Source organism: Calidris pugnax, unplaced genomic scaffold, assembly GCF_001431845.1.
Source record: "Calidris pugnax isolate Ruff unplaced genomic scaffold, ASM143184v1 scaffold164, whole genome shotgun sequence".
In the NCBI taxonomy this organism is placed as follows: domain Eukaryota; kingdom Metazoa; phylum Chordata; class Aves; order Charadriiformes; family Scolopacidae; genus Calidris; species Calidris pugnax.
In genome coordinates this window covers 2,344,219-2,367,305 of record NW_015090895.1, presented here as the reverse complement: position 1 = coordinate 2,367,305, position 23,087 = coordinate 2,344,219, and the positions used below count along the sequence as shown (strand labels likewise).

Sequence of the window (23,087 nt, the reverse complement as noted above, 5' to 3'; positions counted from 1 at the left end):
AACCTTTTTTTTTTTTTTTTTGACTTAAACTAGGTTGAAATGTTATTGTTGGCAATGCATTTGCATAGGTGTCTACTAGAGTAATTAAATTATTCTGAGCACTCTGGACAAACCAAAGGTTCATTCCTCAACAGTAATTCCAAATAATTTCAGTCTTGGACTTCACCCTTTTTGATTCTTTATTTGTTTTTTTTTTTACAATGAAAAATAACCTCACTGATTTGTGTACTGACATGATGGGAGGTATTCATGTTTATAATAAATCTTTTTTTTCCAGTGATATTTTACTTTCTTGTGTGGAAACAAGAAATAGTAACTAAGTAGGCCATTTTCAGAATTTTACCTTAGGCAATAGTATAATAAATTAAAAGAGGACAGATTGTAGAAAATACTGTTGTGTTATCTTTCTGCTTATCGCTGTCTAGAGCATTCTGAGAGAGATCTAGGGCACAAATTATGATTGGCATGTGAGTGTTAACACATTGCTAATAATTTTTTGTCAAATATGAAATTTGGACTAATAATTATATGTATCCTGTTATTCTCAAGCCTAACACAAAGCAAGGAGTTCACTGACTTACAATTCTTAGTCATGCATTCATCACTAGCAAAATCTTATATGACGGTTTACAATATATGCCGTAAATAAACTGTTGCTGGAATTTTATTTTTTTTTTGATCAATTCTGCTATGTAGCATCAAACTGAATGTCCATGAGCCTTTTTTTTTAATTTATTTTCAAGTTCCTCAGGTATTAAATATAATATAAAATTAAATAACTAGTGAATTGACTGCTTATAAAAAATATGTGTTGAGTATAACTAGGAATATTATATCCTGTGTATTCATCTGTAATATGCTATGTAAACAGACTAGAATAGCACCTAGATTTGAACAATATGAACTTTAAGTGTGACATGTCTGTTAGTAAATATGAAAAAGATCCTGTTCAAGTGATTGTTTCAAAAGACTAATACTACTATGATGTCCTAAACTGTAAGAATTTGCCACAAATATTTAAACCCCTCAATGTTCCTTCAAATAAATTTCCATTTTGTATTGACATGACATACTCTCAAATCCCCAATAATTATTGCCATTAAGAATGCACGCAGATTTAGATGGATTTTTCAGAATGAAACCTGTGTACAGCACTAAACCTTAATACAATCTACAAATCCATAGTGCATCTAAGACAAAAGGAATGTTCAGTGCAGCTTCTTGTAAAACCACTCCTAGTTTGGACTGCATGAGTATATGCTGACTTCACCAGTAACGCTGGAAAGCATTTACTGTAGAAGTGGAAAGCAGAGTAATTCTTGGGAGAAAAAAATCTGTACTAGTGTTTGTTGTTCCACCAATAACGCAAAGATATCTTTACTGAGATCAACTTGACATGTGAAGACGATTGTTGCTCACAAGAGATCTTTATCTCTAAAGCAGAATATTCTGAAGGAGTTCATTAATTTAAAATTATTATCAATCATTAATTTAAAAGGTTATCAATTATACGTACTTAGGACTCAGTATTAAATTTTTATTTTGATAATCATTACTTATTATTTCCACTGTACCATTAAGAGCTGTTTTATTTTTTTTGTATGCAAGGAAACACTTCTGTGTTTTTCAACATTAGATACGAAAAAAACCCTACATATAACTTAGAAACACAAAGAATAGCTTGAAGCCAAAACTCCAGCAAAAATTATTGCAGAACAATGTGAATCCTGGTGTTTCAAATTTATGCAATTACAGCCTTTTTAGCACTATAATTTCACAGGGTGGAAATTATATACAGTATACACCTATTTCTAAATTACATTTCTTGGTATATACTGTTCTGTATTTATTATGATCCTGGTTTCAATAAGTTATATCCTGCTGTCTCCCACAGAGAATTCTTATAAAAGTTTTGTTGTATCTGACTATATTTATTCTTCTAGTAAGAGACATGATTTTTTGATTTTTTAAGAAAGTCTTTTCCAACAATCCAAACTTTTGGATGATCATCCAACTGATAAGGAAAATCTTTTGAGGTTCCACAGTTTTGTCTCATATTATAAAAATAAACTGGATGTTTACTTTTTTAATACGAAATATGAAAAATTCCACAGTCTGAAATAGAAAATTCTCATATATTTAATCTGTACATAAACAATGAAACATACATAGCCACAGAGAGACTGAACAGAGAGGTTTTATTGCATTAAATCCTATTTAGATGCTTAACACAGAAAGTACTACAGATTAAGTATGGTATATACTATACTGTAGAGCAGACAATTCTCAATGGACTATAATCTAGTATGAATAAAGAAATTTTATTATTCCATCATTAATGCAGGTAAATATTTCCTAGACAAAGTATTAATAAAGCGAGATAGAATTTGTACAAATGCGTTGTCAAGTTTTATCTATATGGGCATATTTATATGTTACATATGGAGAGAGAGATTAGGTATACATGTATAGGTATTTATTCTCAGATGCACATACAGATGGAGAAGGAGAGACAAATAAAAATACATAGACATGCTATTTCTAGTTATGACTTCTAGGGTTTAATTAAATTTGGATAAAGAGTGAAAGGAAAATCAGTTGACATGCCACTGAACTGTAACTGCACACTTTTCATTTAGTGCATTTGAATGTCTGACTTGCTTATTGTCCGGTTTTTTAGTAAGCTTTCTCTGGCCCCTCATGGATAGCCTCAGCTACAGAATAGCTGGATTAATGTAATCTGAAGGTTGAAAGTCTAAAGAAGGGACTATAGGGTACCTAGGAAATATTTTTCTTCTTTTTTAGTAATCTTTTAATCTTCTTCTTTTAGTGAGCTGGCGGGGAGGGCCTGATCGGACCGCGCCGCTCGGAGGGGTTTCCGAGCTCAGGGACCCCCCGCTCACAGCCCGAGCCCCAGCCGGAACCGGAAGTCCGAGGTCAGCCAATCAGGCGCGGAGGGGACGCCAGAGACTGGGGCGCGCGACAGGGGAGTGTGAGGGGAGAGGGGGGAGAAAAAAAAACACGCTCAAAAAAAGAGAAACAAACACACAAAGCGCAAACCAAGTCATTGCTTGAAGAGATCGGATCTAGTCATGGTTGGAACTCGGTCAAAGGCTGTTAAAGAAACTGTGGGTCCCCGAACAGAGGCCCCGCACAAACACGCAGGCATCCAGGAACTGGCTGCAGTGAGTGCTGGAGCCTGGCAATGGCGGGTGATAGCGACAGCACCTGAGTTAGGGGTGAGAAGAGCAATGATCTGCTCCACATGGTGGCTACAACTACCTGAAAGGAGGGTGTAGAGAGATGGGGGTCGGTCTCTTTTCTCAAGTCACAGGCGACAGGACAAGAGGAAATGGCCTCAAGTTGCGCCAGGGGAGGTTCAGGCTGGATATTAGGACAAATTTTTTCACTGAAAGGGTTATCAGACATTGGAATGGGCTGCGCAGGGAGGTGGTTGAGGCACCATCACTGGAGGCGTTCAAAAGACAGGTTGATGTAGTGCTGGGGGGTATGGTTTAGTGATGATTCTCCTTGTTTGTTGTGTGGGTGTCTATTTTTGTCAGTTAGGTTGACGGTTGGACAAGATGATCTCTAAGGTCCCTTCCAACCTAGAAGATTCTGTGATTCTGTAATCAGATTTTAGTGATTAAAATCTCCCTTATTGTCATGTGGTTTTCTTCTTCACTGGGTTTTTGTTTTGGTTTTTTTTTGGGGTTTTTTTTTCCCCCCTCCCCTTGAATTAATAAGGGAAAAGTCCCTGAGGATTTGGAATTCCGCAGTCCATTTTCACTTTTGGAACATACTTTTATCCTATACTCAATTTTGAATTGGAAAGCTCAGCTAAAAATGCCAAGAAAAAAAAAATTGAAACTTATTTTCTTTCTTTCCAGTAGAACGTGAAAAACAGCAGGATGCTGGTGGAAGTGCTCACCAAGGCACTTTCCATCAGCAGTCCTGGCTAACTGGGGAGGTCCTAGTTGTCTGAAAGATAGCAAATGTGATGCCTACCTACAAGAAGGAGGATCCAGGGAACTACAGGCCTGTCAGTCTGACCTCAGTGCTGGGCAAGGTTATGGAGCAGCTCACCTTAAGTGCCATCATGTGGCACATACAGGACAAACAGGCAATCGGGCACAGTCAGCATGGGTTTATGAAGGGCAGGTTCTGGTTGACTAACCTTATCTTCTTCTGTGACAAGGTGACTTGCTTAGTGGATGAAGGAAAGGTTGTGGGTGTCACCTATCTAGGCTTCAGTAAGGCTTTTTTTTGACACTGTTTCCCATGTCATTCTCTTGGACAAACTGGCTGTTTACGGCTTGGGTGGGCATATGCTTTGCTAGGTAAAAAACAGTCTGGATAGCTGGGCCCAAAGAGTGGTGGCAAATGGAGTTAAATCCAGTTGGTGGCCAGTCACAACTGCGGTTCCCCAGGGCTCAGTACTGGGGCCTGTTCTCTTTAATATCTTTATCAATGTTCTGGACAAGGGGATTGAGTGCACCCTCAGTAAATTTTCAGATGACCCCAAGTTGGTTGAGAGCGTTAATCTGCTTCAGGGCAAGAAGGCTCTACAGAGGGATCTGGACAGGCTGGATTGATGGGCTGAGGCCAATGGTATGAGGTTCAAAAAGGCCAAGTGCTGGGTCCTGCACTTGGGTTACAACAATCCCATATAGTGCTACAAGCTTAGGGAAGAGTGGCTGGAGAGCTGCCTGGTGGAAAAAGACCTGGGGGTGTTGGTTTACAGCCAGCTGAATATGAACCAGCAGTGTGTCCAGGTGGCCCAGAAGGCCAATGGCATTCTGGCCTGTACCAGCAGGACCAGGGAAGTGATCATCCCTCTGTACTTGGCCCTGGTGAGGTCCCACCTCAAATATTGTTCAGTTTTGGGCCCCTCACTATAAGCATTGAGATGCTGGAGCATGTCCAGAGAAGGGCAACAAAGCTGGTGAAGGATCTAGAGAACAAGTCTTATAAGGAGTGGCTGAGGGAACTGGAATTGTTTAGCCTGGAGAAAAGGAGGTTTTGGGGAGACCTTATCGCTGGATATTAGGAAAAATTTCTTGACTGAAAGGGTTGTGAAGCATTGGAACAGGCTGCCCAGGGAAGTTGTTGAGTTAAACACACAAAGCGCAAACCAAGTCATTGCTTGAAGAGATCGGATCTAGTCATGGTTGGAACTCGGTCAAAGGCTGTTAAAGAAACTGTGGGTCCCCGAACAGAGGCCCCGCACAAACACGCAGGCATCCAGGAACTGGCTGCAGTGAGTGCTGGAGCCTGGCAATGGCGGGTGATAGCGACAGCACCTGAGTTAGGGGTGAGAAGAGCAATGATCTGCTCCACATGGTGGCTACAACTACCTGAAAGGAGGGTGTAGAGAGATGGGGGTCGGTCTCTTTTCTCAAGTCACAGGCGACAGGACAAGAGGAAATGGCCTCAAGTTGCGCCAGGGGAGGTTCAGGCTGGATATTAGGACAAATTTTTTCACTGAAAGGGTTATCAGACATTGGAATGGGCTGCGCAGGGAGGTGGTTGAGGCACCATCACTGGAGGCGTTCAAAAGACAGGTTGATGTAGTGCTGGGGGGTATGGTTTAGTGATGATTCTCCTTGTTTGTTGTGTGGGTGTCTATTTTTGTCAGTTAGGTTGACGGTTGGACAAGATGATCTCTAAGGTCCCTTCCAACCTAGAAGATTCTGTGATTCTGTAATCAGATTTTAGTGATTAAAATCTCCCTTATTGTCATGTGGTTTTCTTCTTCACTGGGTTTTTGTTTTGGTTTTTTTTTGGGGTTTTTTTTTCCCCCCTCCCCTTGAATTAATAAGGGAAAAGTCCCTGAGGATTTGGAATTCCGCAGTCCATTTTCACTTTTGGAACATACTTTTATCCTATACTCAATTTTGAATTGGAAAGCTCAGCTAAAAATGCCAAGAAAAAAAAAATTGAAACTTATTTTCTTTCTTTCCAGTAGAACGTGAAAAACAGCAGGATGCTGGTGGAAGTGCTCACCAAGGCACTTTCCATCAGCAGTCCTGGCTAACTGGGGAGGTCCTAGTTGTCTGAAAGATAGCAAATGTGATGCCTACCTACAAGAAGGAGGATCCAGGGAACTACAGGCCTGTCAGTCTGACCTCAGTGCTGGGCAAGGTTATGGAGCAGCTCACCTTAAGTGCCATCATGTGGCACATACAGGACAAACAGGCAATCGGGCACAGTCAGCATGGGTTTATGAAGGGCAGGTTCTGGTTGACTAACCTTATCTTCTTCTGTGACAAGGTGACTTGCTTAGTGGATGAAGGAAAGGTTGTGGGTGTCACCTATCTAGGCTTCAGTAAGGCTTTTTTTTGACACTGTTTCCCATGTCATTCTCTTGGACAAACTGGCTGTTTACGGCTTGGGTGGGCATATGCTTTGCTAGGTAAAAAACAGTCTGGATAGCTGGGCCCAAAGAGTGGTGGCAAATGGAGTTAAATCCAGTTGGTGGCCAGTCACAACTGCGGTTCCCCAGGGCTCAGTACTGGGGCCTGTTCTCTTTAATATCTTTATCAATGTTCTGGACAAGGGGATTGAGTGCACCCTCAGTAAATTTTCAGATGACCCCAAGTTGGTTGAGAGCGTTAATCTGCTTCAGGGCAAGAAGGCTCTACAGAGGGATCTGGACAGGCTGGATTGATGGGCTGAGGCCAATGGTATGAGGTTCAAAAAGGCCAAGTGCTGGGTCCTGCACTTGGGTTACAACAATCCCATACAGTGCTACAAGCTTAGGGAAGAGTGGCTGGAGAGCTGCCTGGGGGAAAAAGACCTGGGGGGGTTGGTTTACAGCCAGCTGAATATGAACCAGCAGTGTGTCCAGGTGGCCCAGAAGGCCAATGGCATTCTGGCCTGTACCAGCAGGACCAGGGAAGTGATCATCCCTCTGTACTTGGCCCTGGTGAGGTCCCACCTCAAATATTGTTCAGTTTTGGGCCCCTCACTATAAGCATTGAGATGCTGGAGCATGTCCAGAGAAGGGCAACAAAGCTGGTGAAGGATCTAGAGAACAAGTCTTATAAGGAGTGGCTGAGGGAACTGGAATTGTTTAGCCTGGAGAAAAGGAGGTTTTGGGGAGACCTTATCGCTCTACAACTACCTAAAAGGAGGGTAGCATGGCAGGGGTCAGTCTCCTTTCCCAGGTAATAGACAACAGGGCAAGAGGAAATGGCCTCAAGTTGCACCACAGGGGTTTGGATTGGATATTAGGAAAAATTTCTTGACTGAAAGGGTTGTGAAGCATTGGAACAGGCTGCCCAGGGAAGTTGTTGAGTTACTGTGCCTGGAGGTACTTAAAAGCCACCTAGCTATAGTGCTGAGGACATGGTTTAGAGGTAACTTGGCAGTGTTGCGTTAACATTTGGACTTGATGACCTTAAAGGTCTCTTCCAACCATAAAGATTCTATGATTCTATGTTTCTATGATTCTATGTATGAGCCTGTGGTCAGCTTGTATCTGGTTAGATGAAAAACCTACATTTCAAATATTTGAGATTTCATTAACCAGTCTGCAGTTAAACATTTAAGTGTGCAAGTGAGTCTCTAAGCAAAGCTTTTTCCATTGAAAGTCCTACTATTTGACAAGTAAGTATGCTAAACAAATTTAGCCCACAAATTATGATATGATACTAAAACTTCTTAGAACAGTAAGACTAGGAATTTCTCAATGGAAACTTTCCTTTAAAATATTAGTTTGTTAAAAACTAACTTTTACAATAAATAATTCAAACAGAAAAAAAATGGCATTTTCAATTGGGTTGTTTTGTTGGGGTTTGGATTTTTTGTTGGGGTTTGGATTTTTTGTTGTTTGTTTTTCTGTCCCTTTTCAAACACTCCTAGTTGTTTTCTGAAAGGAAAAGCCCAGCTCTCAGGTAAACAAAATAATATCTGTTATGTGTGAAGCAAATTTTGAATTTACAGTTTTGATTATTCCCATGGGAAACTGTTGCCTATATTATGTTAATCTGATCATAGAATATATCAAAGAACCAAAGCATCCAATTGAATCACAAGACTGAAAAAAGTATCAATTTGGTTTAAAGAATGTTGGTCCAATCAAACAGTTAAACTTAAAAAAAACCTATATCATAATGACAAAAATTCTATTCCTCTTACAGAGTGAATATAGCACTTAGATGAAACATGTAGAGATAAAAATTAATAATTTTCTATATTATTTCATTTTAATTTTCATCCTGGAATAAAGCAGAAATTGCTAGTTATTTCATATCACTTTAGTTAATTTATTTATACAGCTACTGATTCAGCTAGGTAAGAAGGGCTTTTATCATTAACACAGCCAATTTGTAAGGAAGATTTTTTTGACAACGCAGTGTTATGAATGAAGTAGCATTCTCCTCTCCCTGGTGATTTACCACTGGAACTTCTTTGTATCTTACTTTAGAAATAATACATTAAAACCAGGTTTAGTGACAGTTTTTCTTGGATAATTGTGGCAGAGGGGGAGAAAGAAGGAAGTCCCAATTAACTAGGTAATAGTCAATTTAGTTTTATTTAAATAATGACCTAAAAACAGATAGGAAAAAATACTCACTGCATTTGTGGTCACAGGAATAAATCTTTTGTATTGGATGAAATTCAGTAAAATTCATTTCATTCAGATGGCAGAAAACGTAGTTAGGTGCCTGTCCAAACTGATCTTTTTTGTCCATTAATATAGTGCTGGAAATCCTTTCTTTCTTTTTTTCTTTTCTCTAAAGTCAAGCCTAGCTAAAAATAACTCAACAACTGCTTTATTTTTCTCGGTGAATTTTGGCATTTCGTATTACAGCATTGTGCAGAAGCAGGAAACACACTGAAAAATGGATAGGACACAGGCTGACTAGTTTGTTAGGTGTTTAAAATAATTACTGACAGAGTGTTGCATTTTGGGGGGTTGTTTTGGTTTTTGGTTGGTTTTGGCTTTTTTTTTTCAATTCAGATCCATTACTATCTGTTGTGGAGACACACCTGTCTTCTTTAGTAACATGAGGATGAACTAACTGAGTAGTAAAATCAGATTTTCCTTGAGGAGGACAGATATTTGACAGTGCTGGTAGGAAAAACAATGTTACCTGAAAGATGGTGGAAACTGATAAGACTAAGAATTTACCAATATAGAAAACCAGAATATAATCTTTATACAACTACACATATGAGGAATATGACATATTTATATCATAAATATGTAACATCTACATTAATCTAGAATAAAAAATAAAGCTATCTGAAGTTTCAGGATATTTCATATGTAAGAAACAATATTCATTCCTTTCTAAACAGTTCTGAACTGAAAGTTTTGTATTTTCATTACTATTACCAGGGGCTGTTATATTAGCACAGATTTGTTTGCTCACTTTTGCTAGAGTGTTGAGGCTAAGAGGAAGAACATTGTGGGATGCAGTTCCTTGGGTCATTATGCTGTTGTTCTTTGCCTGTGCCTCTCATTCCTTGCCTGCTTTTCTCCCCTTCCTGACTTATGCTGCTGCCGCAGCAGCCCACAGAATGGCTCAGGGCGGAGTTGGAAACACTCTTTATCTCCTTAAAGTTCCAGGCTTCTTGCAGCCTGCCTACTTCTGAAGACTGTATTTCACATAATATTTTATCTGGAGTCATTGTTTCCAGGGAAGCAGTTTATATTGAGGTCACTACAGCTACCTAAAAATTGTTTTAACAGGAAAAAAGCTTAAAAATAAAACAGTATTTTTACCCTTACAACAGGATTAAGTTATTGATTACAAAATTGGAAGTGAAGTTACAACCAAAAACCATCAAATGCGGAACAGGATAAGTTGGCAACTAATCTTGCTTTCCTCATCTAGGATTTCTCTGCTTTGTGTCTTGGCTGTGTCATGCTGTCTTTCAAGAAAAGCCTTTGAGAAATTAATTTCTCCTTCAATTTCTATCCTGTGCTTCCATCTTGTGCTTTTCTGGTTACTATTCTGTGTGATAAAAAGGTATTTTTTGGATGAGCTCTCAAGATTTCTGTGGCTCTCTAAGGTTGCTCACTGCAGTGCATCCATTCTTAATACTTTCCCAAACATCAGGTGAATAGCAGGACACCTTTCACAGCACTGACTGTGGATAACAACAGTGTGATGGGAGCCTGTAGGTTCATAGGACTGAAGAGTGGAGGTTCTCCAGCTCTAGCTTCTTTACTTTTGTCTTAACATGTCAAACTGTAGTTGCTAACTTACACCATAACACTATCAGTCACCCCTTAGAGAAAATCCTTCCTTAATGTACAGTCACCTTTTGGTCTGATGCTGTTTTATGGAAGCCATGCAATGCAATAAAACAACAGGTACTTGGTCCCATGACATTAATTTTAATTGCTGATGTATAGAAGACACAAGTATATCTCAGCAATAAATATCAGATATCTCTGCCACTGAGGAGCACTGGAGCCAAATGAATGAGATATGTCTGGAGTCTTCCCACCTTGATTTAGACACTGCATGTGTCTAAATGTTTAACAACTGAACTTCAGTAGCTCCTTCAGCAGCAAACAGACTGGGGTTACTGAGGATCTCCTCAAAAGTGTGCCCAGTACCACTCCCCGGAGGCCTGCCAGCAGGGGAAGATTTTGAGGTGAACCACCACTGTTGATGTTTCAGCACACCATGTGCATCTCCAGAAGCATACACTTTCCTGTAAGTTATGTATGCACGCTGCCAGGGAATGTCCTGACACTTGCAGCCTCCTTCATTTCCAACTCAAGGTGGAGGACTGCAAGGTGAGAAGCACAGAAATGTGAGGGGAGATCAGAGATTGCCCCAGGTCCCCATTGTACTGACTGGTGACCTGCTAGTGAAATACAAGACTACCTCAAGCTCTGAATTCCTTGCTCTCCCTTTTCTGTGCCACCCATTCAACTTCTGCCTCTTCCACCAACATATTTATTTTCCAAATAAGGACAAACAGACCATCCCAAACACGTTCTGGAGGACTAGCATGCTTTTTGGCAGTGTCTAGACCAGTCTGCAACATGTGGTCACCCCAAGCCTCAGGTGGGTTGGAGGCTGCTGGCTTAGGTAACTAATTAAGGTTTGGCTAAGTGAATCTCAATATTGTTCCAATGTTAGAATATTTTGTATTTTTTGTAGTGTATGAACTGGCCCCCTGAAATGAATGCTAGTTTTCCTCAGTGAAAGTGAAATGTAGACCTTTCAAATGTTATGCAGCAGAACCAAGACATTAAGTCTAAGAGTGGAACAACATAATTTTCCTGTCAGAGAACTATCACTTTTTTGCACTTGCTACAGTTCTCACAGGCTTTTTCACAGGCTTTTAAACAACAAATTAATATATTCTTGTAGCTTCTTATTCTTGTAGCAAGGTATTATAACTTCACATTCATTTACAGTCAGACTTTCCCATCTGTATCTGAAAGTGACATTTTCAAATTAACTCTTTCATATTCATCAGTAGCTATTTAGTTTTCTGAAAAGTGTCTGTTACAAACCCAGCACTTCTCAAATTATTTAATCTGTTTCTCAGAACTATGAGAAATCAAAGGTATGATTTCCTAAAAATCATAGATGAAAAGCCTCTATCTAGCCATTAAGAATTACACTCTTATTGAAATAGTCTCACCCATATAGTATAGTTAGCAAGACAATGCCAAAGCCCCAAAAGGTTCTGCCTTTTGGGTTTTTTTCCATCAAAAATATCTCAGTAAGCAACATCAGTTAGGAAAAAAATGTGTAGAATCACTTTGTTTTCTGTTCCTTTGGGTTGTCTTCAAATGGAAAGGTAAAATCAGCTAGGACTGTGACACAGGAAAAGTTTTCTGACTTGGTGTATCAGAAACAATACTTCAGAAGAACAACAGAAATTAGCTCTAGATGGAAACTTGTTACACCTCTGCTTTTCTATATACTTGTTTCTGAAAACATGTATATCAGCATCTCAGAATATTACCTCAAGAGCATGAATAATTTTAAGTAATATTTTATGAATATTAAAAAAAAATGTATTATTCTCTGGCCACTATTAGCCACAGGCTGGCAAGCACCATAAAATGTTCTGCCAATGACTGTCAGAATTAATTTGCAAGCCTTCTGCTTTTTCTGATATTGTGCTGCAGAATGTACTGAGTTTTGTTTGCTTTATTTCTTTCTTTTTTTTTTTTCCCAGTGAGATTTAGACAACCACCAGATTTATTTCCATTTGTTTCTGAAGCTAACATGCTAGAAGATCTATCAATAGGTTACTGTTCTGACACCAAAGCCTAATTCCATTGTAACCTACTGAGGACTGTTTGTTTCTTATAAGTTGCCCTCCATGTCAATCCACTGAGGAGACGGATTGTTATACCCTGGAAACTGTGGTAACCCATGTACTTAGCTTTGGAGCCTTAATTACCTGTACAGCAGTAAGGGGACAAAAGTGACAAAACATACCCGCCATCAACTAGGCTAGAAAAAGTGAAACAAAATGGCTTCTTCATGCGTCAGTTTCTCTCCACTGATCTTTACATACATATTTGCACATTCAGAATAATCAGATGCTATTATATTAACTTCTCAATGTTTGCTGGATATTTTAGACCAGTGTAACCTTTCTAATTAGAGGACATCTTTGCAATTCTGTAAGTAATCACCAAAGCAAAGGAGTCTTGCAAGCAGAATTTAAACCACAAAATCCCACAGTAAATACATATGTATACAAATATACAGAAAAGGAGAAGTTTAGAAAGAAAAGCTCAGGTACACTCACAACTATAGATTTTCAGCAAAAGTAAAAATGACTATCATTAATATTCAAGGGCTTAGTATTTGGTATTAACTACTACCATTTTTTTGCGAACAACACTCGTCTAGATAGTATATGATACATCTCTGCATGGAAGCAAAGTGCGTCTAATGCCTTTTCAATGAAATTGTTAATGCCACCATGCCATCACATTACCATCATATATTAACACATCAAATAATTTCATAAAATTTGAATAGAAATTATATATTTGTTACTTACCTAACTGAGTCTCCTGAACCGTTAGCTTAGTCTCCAAGGGGTGTAAAAGCTTTGGTGGTTTATCTGTTAGTGGTGCTAGAAAAGAAAGAAATTCATATATAATTTTCTGATAATTACTGGAGAGAATAAGACTTGATTTTATACCAATTGTTTCAGGAATTCTTCAGTTTTTCTTTTGTTTAAATAATGTTCATGCCTTCAGTACCTGTAAATGTTTTTGCTTAGAGAGTAAATATAGCACCAAAATTTAGAATCTTTCACATGTTAAGGTATTGAAGGCACTTTTGTTAAAAAAAGGTAATCTCTTTAAACCGTCACAGAAAACATTCACTGACGTTACAATTTTTTATGTTCATAAACATTATACAGCCTTTCATAGTTTGTTATAACATTTAATTACCTTTCTATCAAATATAGTAATTAAATGAGAAATAATATAAACTAAGTTGCTGTCAAAAAATTAGACTATTTGATGAAATTTTTATTTAAAAAAGATATTACAGTCACTGAAACTTTTGAAAGTAGAGTGCTACAAAAAGGCTCGGTTCTCGCAATCCAAGGGATGGATACAGTGAAATAATGTCAAGATCCCTAATAAGATGAATTCCCTCCTCCCTTTTGATCTACCCTGAAATAATATTGGTAGACTTATGCAAATTGAGGAATAGGAATAATTTTGTAGTGGTCAAAAACCTTCTGACAGTTGTTGAAGCCTGTTCAAAACATACAGCTAAATAGTGCAGCTATTCAACTACATTCATCATCTGTATACTTAATTCATAGAAGTGACATTGATTATTACTATTTTTGTTGTTGTTAGCAAGTGTACTTTTTACTGATCTCTGACAGATGAGTGTATGCTGCACACACACAAAAAAAGGACATTCATTTATTTTTTCTTTAAAATTGATAGTAAATGTTCATGGGAAAGCTCCAACTTTTGTAGTCACCTGGAACATTTTGATATTTTGGTTTTCAACATTAATTCATACTTCAGTCTTTAACACAGATTATGGGCTGTCAGAGCTATAAAGTACATTTGACATTTTGATATAACTCTATAATATTTATTCCCTCCAACTTGTCAAAATCACTGTTCCCTTTCTTTCCCTTTCTTACTGACACACACACATCCACATGTGTATGGGTTTAATCTACTGAACACACTCATCTCCTGTCAGTTGAATTGTAGGAGAGGCTTAGTTGCATTCTCTTTACTATGTTTCCTCTGCTCTTTGATTAAATTATCAATGCCCTTTAAAATCTACAGTATTCATTTCAACTTGTTAGCAACTACAGAATGGATCCACTATCAACTTACATGTTTCTGCTTTACAGAGGTTCTCCTTTGTCTGACAGAACATAAACCCACCCAACTAATGCCTGGTATGTTGGCCCATCAGATCTAGAATTGAATCGACATATCTCTTCAAGGATGGGAAAAGAGCTGGATTTGGTCCACAGACCCTCTGTCAGCTCATTCTTCCAACAACAACTTCCACTCTCTTCAGGAAATCATTCTGCACTACACACTTTGGAGAGAGCCACAGCTGTGAAAGGGTTTTCAGCAACATCTCTGGGCTGTTACTTTTCTTTACACCAATTTGAATGCTTTTTAGCTTTCTTTTTGTCTTTTTTTTTTTTTTTAATGATTCTTTTTCTTGGGGGCTAAAGTGGGTGGAAGGGAAAAAGATTCAAAATATATTTTTTCTTAAGCTGCAAAATTAGTCGTTTCCATTTCTTAACTTCTCTGTAAAGGCTTGTAATTTATCAGCACATTGCCATTTTTTAAACACCATTCACTATGAATTTAAATTTAGTTTTGCAGTTCTGTCATTCTCAGCTCAATTACCATTCATCAGATAATGTCTTCTGAGTCACTGTTATTCTAAAACTGTTTTGAAACTCTTTGAGCAAACAAAGTTCTCTCATTGTAACTAAAGATATATTAACTGGTGGAGTTAATCCAAATATAACAAATGAGTAGATTATAAAACAGTATTTTCCTCAGTTTAAGCAAAGATCAACATTATTTTTGTGGTCCTGTACTTCAGGTCTCTAAGAAGCTTCCTACTTTTTAATGAATAGGCACAGGATGTAAATATATGCAGATAAATTATCCTTCAACAACAGTATGAAGTTATAAAATTTGTGCCCAATTAAATTTTCCCATAACTTGTGAGAATCAATAGATAATTTAAGAGAGAAACGCTACTGAAAATAATAGATTACACACATAACTGATGTATCAGAATCACAGGAGCATATACGCTGGAAAGACCCTCTGGAGGCCAAGCAGTGCAACCTCCCATTCAAAGAAGGTCCAACAGAGCACATTGTGAGGATCTCATCCAGTCATATTTTGAACATCTCTGTGGATGGAGATTTCACCACCTCAGGCGTTCCAGTCCCCTAGACCTTGTGGTCCTGCACTGGACTCAATCTAGTATGTCCATGTCTTTTTTTACAGCAAGAAGCCCCAAATTTGATGCAGCATTCCAGATATGCCCTGACAGATGCTAAATACATGGGATTACCCTCCTGGATGTGCTAGCTAAATTCTTGCCAAGAGCTATGCAGTTGGCCTTTGCCAACTCATGCTCAGTTTACTGTCCACCTGGGCTGCCAGGACCTTTCCTGCAAAGCTTTTTCCTACTCAGTCAGTCTCTGGTTCTACACTGCTGCATGGGGTTATTCCATTCCTAGGGCAAGACATTGCATTTGTCTTTGTTGAACTCCATGACTTTCTCCAGCTTGTCAAGATCTTCCTAAACAGCAGCCCTGCCCTCCACTTTGTCACCCATTCCTCCCATTTTGCTGAAAGAGCACTCTGTGCCAGCATCCAGGAGTACATAAAAATTTTAATCAACATTAAAACACGATACACCTGTGTGTATCTTACCTGTGTTGTGTACTTATTTTACAGTGATAGTTATAAATTTGTGGCCAGTAAGAATTAATGCTTAATAAGGCAGTGCATCTCTAAGCTCTCTAAATTGGGGCAAATATCAGTATTTCAGTGTTGTATCCCCTATTGATGTCTATCAGCCTAACACTGTTGTGGGTTTGTCTATACTACAAGCAATCATATCTCCCAGAGTCAGGTCCTTCACCCATTTGGAAAGGCAAGAGCATTCCTGGGGATTCTGCGTTCCAGAGTTTTAGGCTCTAGAGTAATACTGTGAATGTGAGTAACATAGCCAAGGAAAATAATTTGAATAGGTCAGTACAATTAAAACATCAGATTTTCAAAGGTGATTTGAAATGTGCCCTCAGTCAATCAACACCTCTAGTGCCTCCTATTTTATCTGTTTGTTAGCCTGTAAATGCATGTATGTTTTCCTGGTAATTAATCCATATGGATTGAGGCAGAAGGGGGAATTTTTCCACCTCCCTTCCAAGTTAACACTCTCCATAGATAGCAATGTTAACGGACAGCACAGAGTTTCTGTAATCCTCATTTAGTTTAGAAACTCTGAAGTAAACCTATGCATCTTCTATAAGCTGTTCCATATCCTTCAAACCATGAGGTGTGACTACTTGATTGGGTCAATCAACACAACAGGCTATTCAAAATTAATACAATTTTCCAATGGATATATTGAGGCACAGTTATCTACTAAAGTGAACAGCAAAACCAAAATTTAATCCTTTCTTCCTAAACTTCTATGAAATAGCGAGAATCAAACAAAAATTGCAAAACGCACAACTACAGCTGGTCTCTTAAACAAGTTAAAAACCTTTTTTTCTTTCTTATGAATAGATGTAGGAAGGCAATAATTTTCATGTCCTACAAAAATATCCATGATTTAAAAGCACTTCCTGTTCTGTACTGTATTGAAATAACCAGAGTTCTTTTGAATTTATATTAAAAAATAAAAAGAGGGTCCTCTTCCCACCAGGTAGTAGTTATAAACATGGTTATCATACAGGAGGAACAGTGTGTTCAGATTCCTATTCTTGCATGAGGGAATTCTCAAGTCTCTTGGCAAGAATCTTAGTTCCTGGATATTATTATCTACTGATGCATAGGTGGACTTCTCCCTCCGTCTCCCCATACCCCTCCCCTTTCTCTTTCTCTCTTTCCTTACGTTTTTTCCCTTTCCCACTTAAGAATATTATCTGAGACAAAGCTAACCTGAACTGGTATATTCCCTTCAAAAAAATGGGCTTTGGCAGGTCAGATTCTTTCAAAGAAAACTTGTTGGATCATAAATCAAGTTTACAGCCCATCTTGTTTGATTTCTGAACCATCACTGATGAATGATTTGAAAACAAATGTGTGTCAAATTTGTTTTTCATTAGAAACAAACTAAAGTTGTTTTTTTTTTTAAATACGTAAGTAACCAATTCTGAAGCTGTATTAACAATTAATATTTAATTTCAGAGATACCTTTAGCTGCAGAGATATTAATCTTGCTCAAAAAGAAAGTGCCTAAATTCACGTTTTGTGTCTATCAGATTGGCTGTGCATTTAAAACACATTGAACAATTTGTCTTGCAGTGATGAAACTGAGAGCCACCACAATCAGTCACCCAACTGGAAACTAGCCAGAAGATAGATAGTATTTTTAAGTCAGCCACCTACTTCCATACATTTGCTCTATGCAAAATTCAGTTATTTGAAGAGACCAGGCACTTCTTAGAATTTAACACAGCTAACGAAGAAAAGCTTAATCCAAACTGTACATCAAAATATCTCCAATCTGGACATCAAAAAACACAACTGCCTCAAATCCCCCTAGCTTTATAATAGAAAAATAATAATTCCAAAAATCTATGAATATGTCTGTTTTACAAAGTGCTCTCAGATTCCTCCTTGCAAATTGTAATGATTACAAGTAGTAAGTAGTAGTAAGATTACAAGAAGTTTCTTCAAAATAGGCAGGGCTGTGTGGAATTGTCTGCAACTCAGAAAGGCAGTTTACTGGCTGGACACTTCCAACAAGGACAGAAATTCACAGGAAAGGCTCCCTTATCTGGCCAGCCTGCATTATCTATATTTTTAGAACTTGTTCAACTTTTTTATTGAAGTAAAACTTACTTTCTGAGGATGAAAACCCTTTTGATCTTTCTGAGATTTGAGATAATACAATGAGATTAAACCTTTTATGTTTGTGAACTTAGACCATTTTTAGAAAAAATGACTGACATCTCCCTGGTAGATACTGTAACTATAGCACAGGTTAAATAGGGGAAAGAATTACTATGCTAAGGCAAAATATTTCTACACTTTGAAATCAATGGAAATGAGAGATGGAGTTCTTTTCTTGAAGTCCACACCATTTCTTTGAATTCATCCCGCAGTTTGGAAAGATCCCCCACCTCTTAGCTTGCCTCTAGAAACTGAGAGAATTCCTCATTACAATTTAATTTCCTGCTGATTTTCTGAGCCTGGGTTTCCTTTTGTCCTTTTCTGCACAGGCAAATGACCTTGGGGGACAAAGCACCTCTGTCAGAAGAGGGGTATTAAGTCTGACTGACTAAAAAGCTGAACCTTCAGGCACTTCTCATCATAGGGCCTGGTGCTGCTGCCTGCTCCTCATGCCCTCAGAGTTGACCAGTGCCTGATTACGAAGTGCATGCAGTGCACTTACCCCTCTAACTACTGCATCTCAACATTTAACCAAGTGTTGTCAAGCATGATAATCTCATACAAACAGCAGTGGAGAGGATTTGAAAGGAGTTTAAAACAATAGATTTTAATTTTTGGTTTATTAAATTGTCTACCTCATGAAAGGGTTCGTGAAATAAAGCACTGTCATTGGAAAGCCATCATTTATGAAAAGCTGCTGTAGATGGCAATATTTTGCAATCACAGGTAATTATAAGAATAGGAGGCAAAACTATACCATTTCAGTTCATAACTGCAGTATCCTGGAAAACATTGTGATGTCTGTAAAAGATATAATGCAGTAGCAGTAGTCTATAGTAGGTTGCAATAAAATTAATTATGTGCATCCTGAACCTGCAGTCTTGAAACATTAATACACATAGTCACTGTCCAAATGAATATTAACGTTGAGATCTCTGAGGTTCCTCAGATCAGCTGTGAGCAGAGTAAAACTTAAGTAATGCAATGTAAGGATGTTGGGTTTTTTTCTTCATTTCTCCTAACACAGGTATAGTCCTTCATATTCAGACATATCACTGGAGAAATCATTGCCTTTTAAAAATAAATCTATGGAAAGGTCTTTCATAAAAATGAAATTCTTTATACCTGCTCAAGATTTCTAAAAACCTTAAACCTCATTTCTCAGTTACAATCAGATTAGTTTTCATCCACAAGGGCATCATTTAAAATCACGTATGCCATGAATTGCACAGCAGCCTGGTAAGAATATTCTGCCTCACTGTGTGAACAAGCCTGGTTATATCCTGAATGAAGCAGTTCAAACTGAGGGCAGACACATATAAGGATACTAAAGATACGTGTATGAAGCCATAGGCATATGACCGTAAATGAGCTGCTAAATGTGACTTAGTTATTATCACTATGACTGACTGAAGATCAGCTTTTATCTTCTGAAATGTTCCCATAAGTCTTGCAATGAGAGACAAAAATTCTGCCTCTTCTTTCAGTTTATGTCTTTCTTGTTGTCTTCTCCTTACCACATATTAAAAAAACACAAACCAACCCTATATGAAAATAGTCTTTGTTTCCATACCTAATTCTTTCTTCTGATGTTTTTCCCAAACTGACTTTATAATCCTCAATTTTTTCCATAAGAAAAATTTTCTAAAACAACTTTGTAATGCAATGACTAGAATATGAGCACTTCATGCAAGAAAGTGCAGAAGTAGTTAAAATAGTAACTAATAAAGAGGCTATTATTATGCAGAAGTTTCAGTGATACATACTGACGAAAGAAGAGGCATTGCTATAACGAAATCTTAGAAGATGGGAATAATATTTCCAAGAAGCCTTTTAAAATGCTTTAAACTAGTGAGTCCCCTGTGATTAACAACAGGTTGTATACTGGAGGAGAAGACTGAATGCAGCCAGATGTTGAGGTTTTCATTATCTGCTCATCTCTAATTGAATCTGATGTGACATTTGTGCTAAACCTATGACTTCAGAGAAGATGTATGTATTGCTCTTTCTTTTCTGTTAGTTTTCTTGAACACACAGTGACAGTTCCCAGTGATCTCCAAGGAGAAAGTACAAATAAGCAAAATACTGTTATCACAGATGTTAATGGAGTCTTAAAATAGAAAAAACCCAAAGAGTATATGTAGTTAACACTATTGTGTGAAATATCAGTCTAACATCTTGACAGTATCAGTCTCTTTGTGTGGCAGATTTAGAATTTATATTTCGATCTTACAAAGAAGAAAGGAAGGAACAAAGCAAGGCTTTGATCCCAAAAGACTTTCTATTATAGGGACAGGATTCCCTCTCCCCCATAAAAAAAGAAGAAACCCAAACTACAAAAAGACAAATAAAAATATTAAAGGATCAAAAATATTTTTTTAATCTCTTGCATAAAGTTCCTCTGCATTACACCATTGTTTCTGTACAAAAATGATCCCTAAAGTGAGATAATGGAAATGAGATTTCCTAGGTGGGTCTATGAAAAGGATGTCTTGCTAAAGCTTGGTCATGACTACTTGCTCTGTTAAATTTGTCCCTCCACTTTCATCTAAGAGACGTCAGCTCATCCAAAAAAAACCACTGAGAAATTGTGAACAAGATGGTTGCTGGTGTTTTGCTATAAACAAGCACATGATAATCTGTGCATTTAATTAAAACAAATGCCCTTGTTAGCAAAAGAATGAAAACGCACATCCAGGGGCACTTCCACAAGGAGATTCTCTGATGTTTCAGCTTAATGCTAAAGATCACCAGGATTTCATTCAGCAGGAATTTTGTCTGCTTTGTGAAGTCTATATTAATGGCTCATATAAGTCCTCTAGGCTAAAATAGCCATCTCTTCTCCTGCGAGAGTGCCATAAGTGGATGCTTTGCATAAACATTTTTATACTCCTTGAGGAGGGTACTCACACCTGCTGCTTGTCACATGTAACAGGGCACTCTGATAAAACACGTCAATGGGGTCTGACGTTTTGTGCCGTCTCAATCTTTTACTTCTGCCCTTGTAATGACACCACCTCACAGACAAAATAAGACTATGACAGAGAAGACCACTACAATTGGCATGTTTTAGTACTCGTGCACTGTGCTCTTGGTTTGAGTTCGGCTTAATCTGCAATTTTTTCTACGTGGAGCTTTGCCTAGAAAATCCTTGTTTTCACCACTGTGTGAGAACAGGATTAAACTAATCCAGCTCACCTCAGTTAAACTGTATATGCCGCAGTTCCTGATGTTGCTCTATTCCAAGACAAATGAAAAGTTTTGGGAGGTTGTTTCCTAGCACTTTTTAAGTCTGGAAATGCTAAAGATTTTTTGGAGGGATCTACATGGACTTACTGTAACTACTTGTAAACGTATTTATTTGCAGTTAGAACCCATAAGAGCTTTTTTTTTTTTTCTCCTATATCTATGTGTTAGGTTATGCCTTTGTTGAGAAGAGTCTTTGATGAAGTGGTGTATTGTATAAGGCTTGTGAAACAAACAGAAATATATGCAGTATTCTTAACAACGGGGCTATCTGAATAGATTACATATTCATGAAGCAAAACAGAAATTTATATAAATCATGAGGTTTAGGCAAACATGTAAGAAAAGTCAGATTCACACATTTCACAGCAAGAAAAATATTGGTTAAAATATTGGAAATATGGGGGGGGGGGGCAGTGAGATGGGGGGGGGGGGGGGCAGTGTAGGTATCATAGGGTTATGTTCTTTGTGACTAGCCCAAACACACATTTTCTTAACAATTACTTTATTATTCTTACTAGATGACTCCCAGAAAATCACATTTATATTGTCTGATTATTTAAGTATACCTAGATTTTCTTGTTCAGCTTCACTTTCATGCTTGCCAGTTGAATTTTAGTATTCACTGGTTAGTTTTTTTTCAATCTTTTCACAATCATTAAAATTTTCCCTGAAATTTATCATTAGTTTCTATTTTTGATCTATTATTTTGTATACCCTGCCTCAGATTTAGGTTTCAAACCCAACTAACTGGAGTGTATTTTCCCTCATTTAAAGTCACCTATTGTAAGACACTGATTTAAGGAACTGAATAATAATAAGTGTAAATCTCTTCCTGCCTTGCTTTTATTGTTCTCTTTTTTTGAGACTTAGGGCAGATAGTTTTTGGAAATACTGTAACTCTTGACCTTTGAACACAAATTCTGGATACTCTATGCTTTTTTTTTTTTTCACAATTAAATCTTTCTGCTGATAATGCTGACATTTCAGAATAAGATTTCTTATCCTCTGAGGAGGCCTTGTAAAGGGAATAGGACCCTGTGCACCCTGACCACTTCAACCCTTCTGAAGAGCTGACATTTAAAGGTTTTGCAATTAAAGTTTTTAAATATTGTATGGAGTTTCTTCTTTCAGGATTTGTAGTCAATCTTTTAATTCTGTTGCTCTGTTTCAAAATTATCCAATTTTGCTTTCATTCTCTCTATTCTGCTTCTGTCATTAACCTGTATACCTCTTTCTCCGAGTCATTTCAGTGGTTTAGTCTTACGACTAAACTTAGCTACAGTGTCACCTGTGCCCGGTCACAGTACCAGAGACAATGGCCACATACTGAAACACAGGAAATTCCATTTAAATGTAAGAAAAAACTCGTTTCTTGGTCACACACAGGAACAGATTCCCCAGAGACATTGTAGATTCTCCATCCTTGGAGGTACTCAAAACACAATTAGACACAACTCTCAGCAATCTGCCTTCACTGACCCTGAGGGGGAGATTGGATCAAATAATCTCCAGCAGGTGTCCACTTGATCTTTTTTTTTTTTTAATAAGCGTTTGCACTTACAACCAGGTTTCAAAAGACTGGAGAATTCACAGGGTGTCCTGGGTAGTTAGTGCCTATGAAGAAGACAGGATGGGGGTGGAGTTGGGAAACATGTCATCCAAATTGCATTGCGCAACGCTATAGTTTATCATACAGATGTTCTACCTGGTTCTATACTGTGTGTACAGCCCCCCCCTC

The 23,087-nt window shown here is 37.9% G+C and overlaps 1 protein-coding gene across 2 annotated transcripts in view; it reads right to left on the bottom strand.

Moving 5' to 3' along the window:
- Positions 1–23,087, bottom strand: part of IL1RAPL1 (interleukin 1 receptor accessory protein-like 1) — a 762,019-nt gene that overhangs the window by 158,498 nt on the left and 580,434 nt on the right. For both annotated transcript variants that reach the window (XM_014948366.1, XM_014948367.1), the window contains exon 6: positions 13,006–13,080. In XM_014948366.1, coding sequence (XP_014803852.1) covers positions 13,006–13,080 — 75 coding nt within the window. The remainder of the gene's footprint in view (positions 1–13,005; positions 13,081–23,087) is intronic.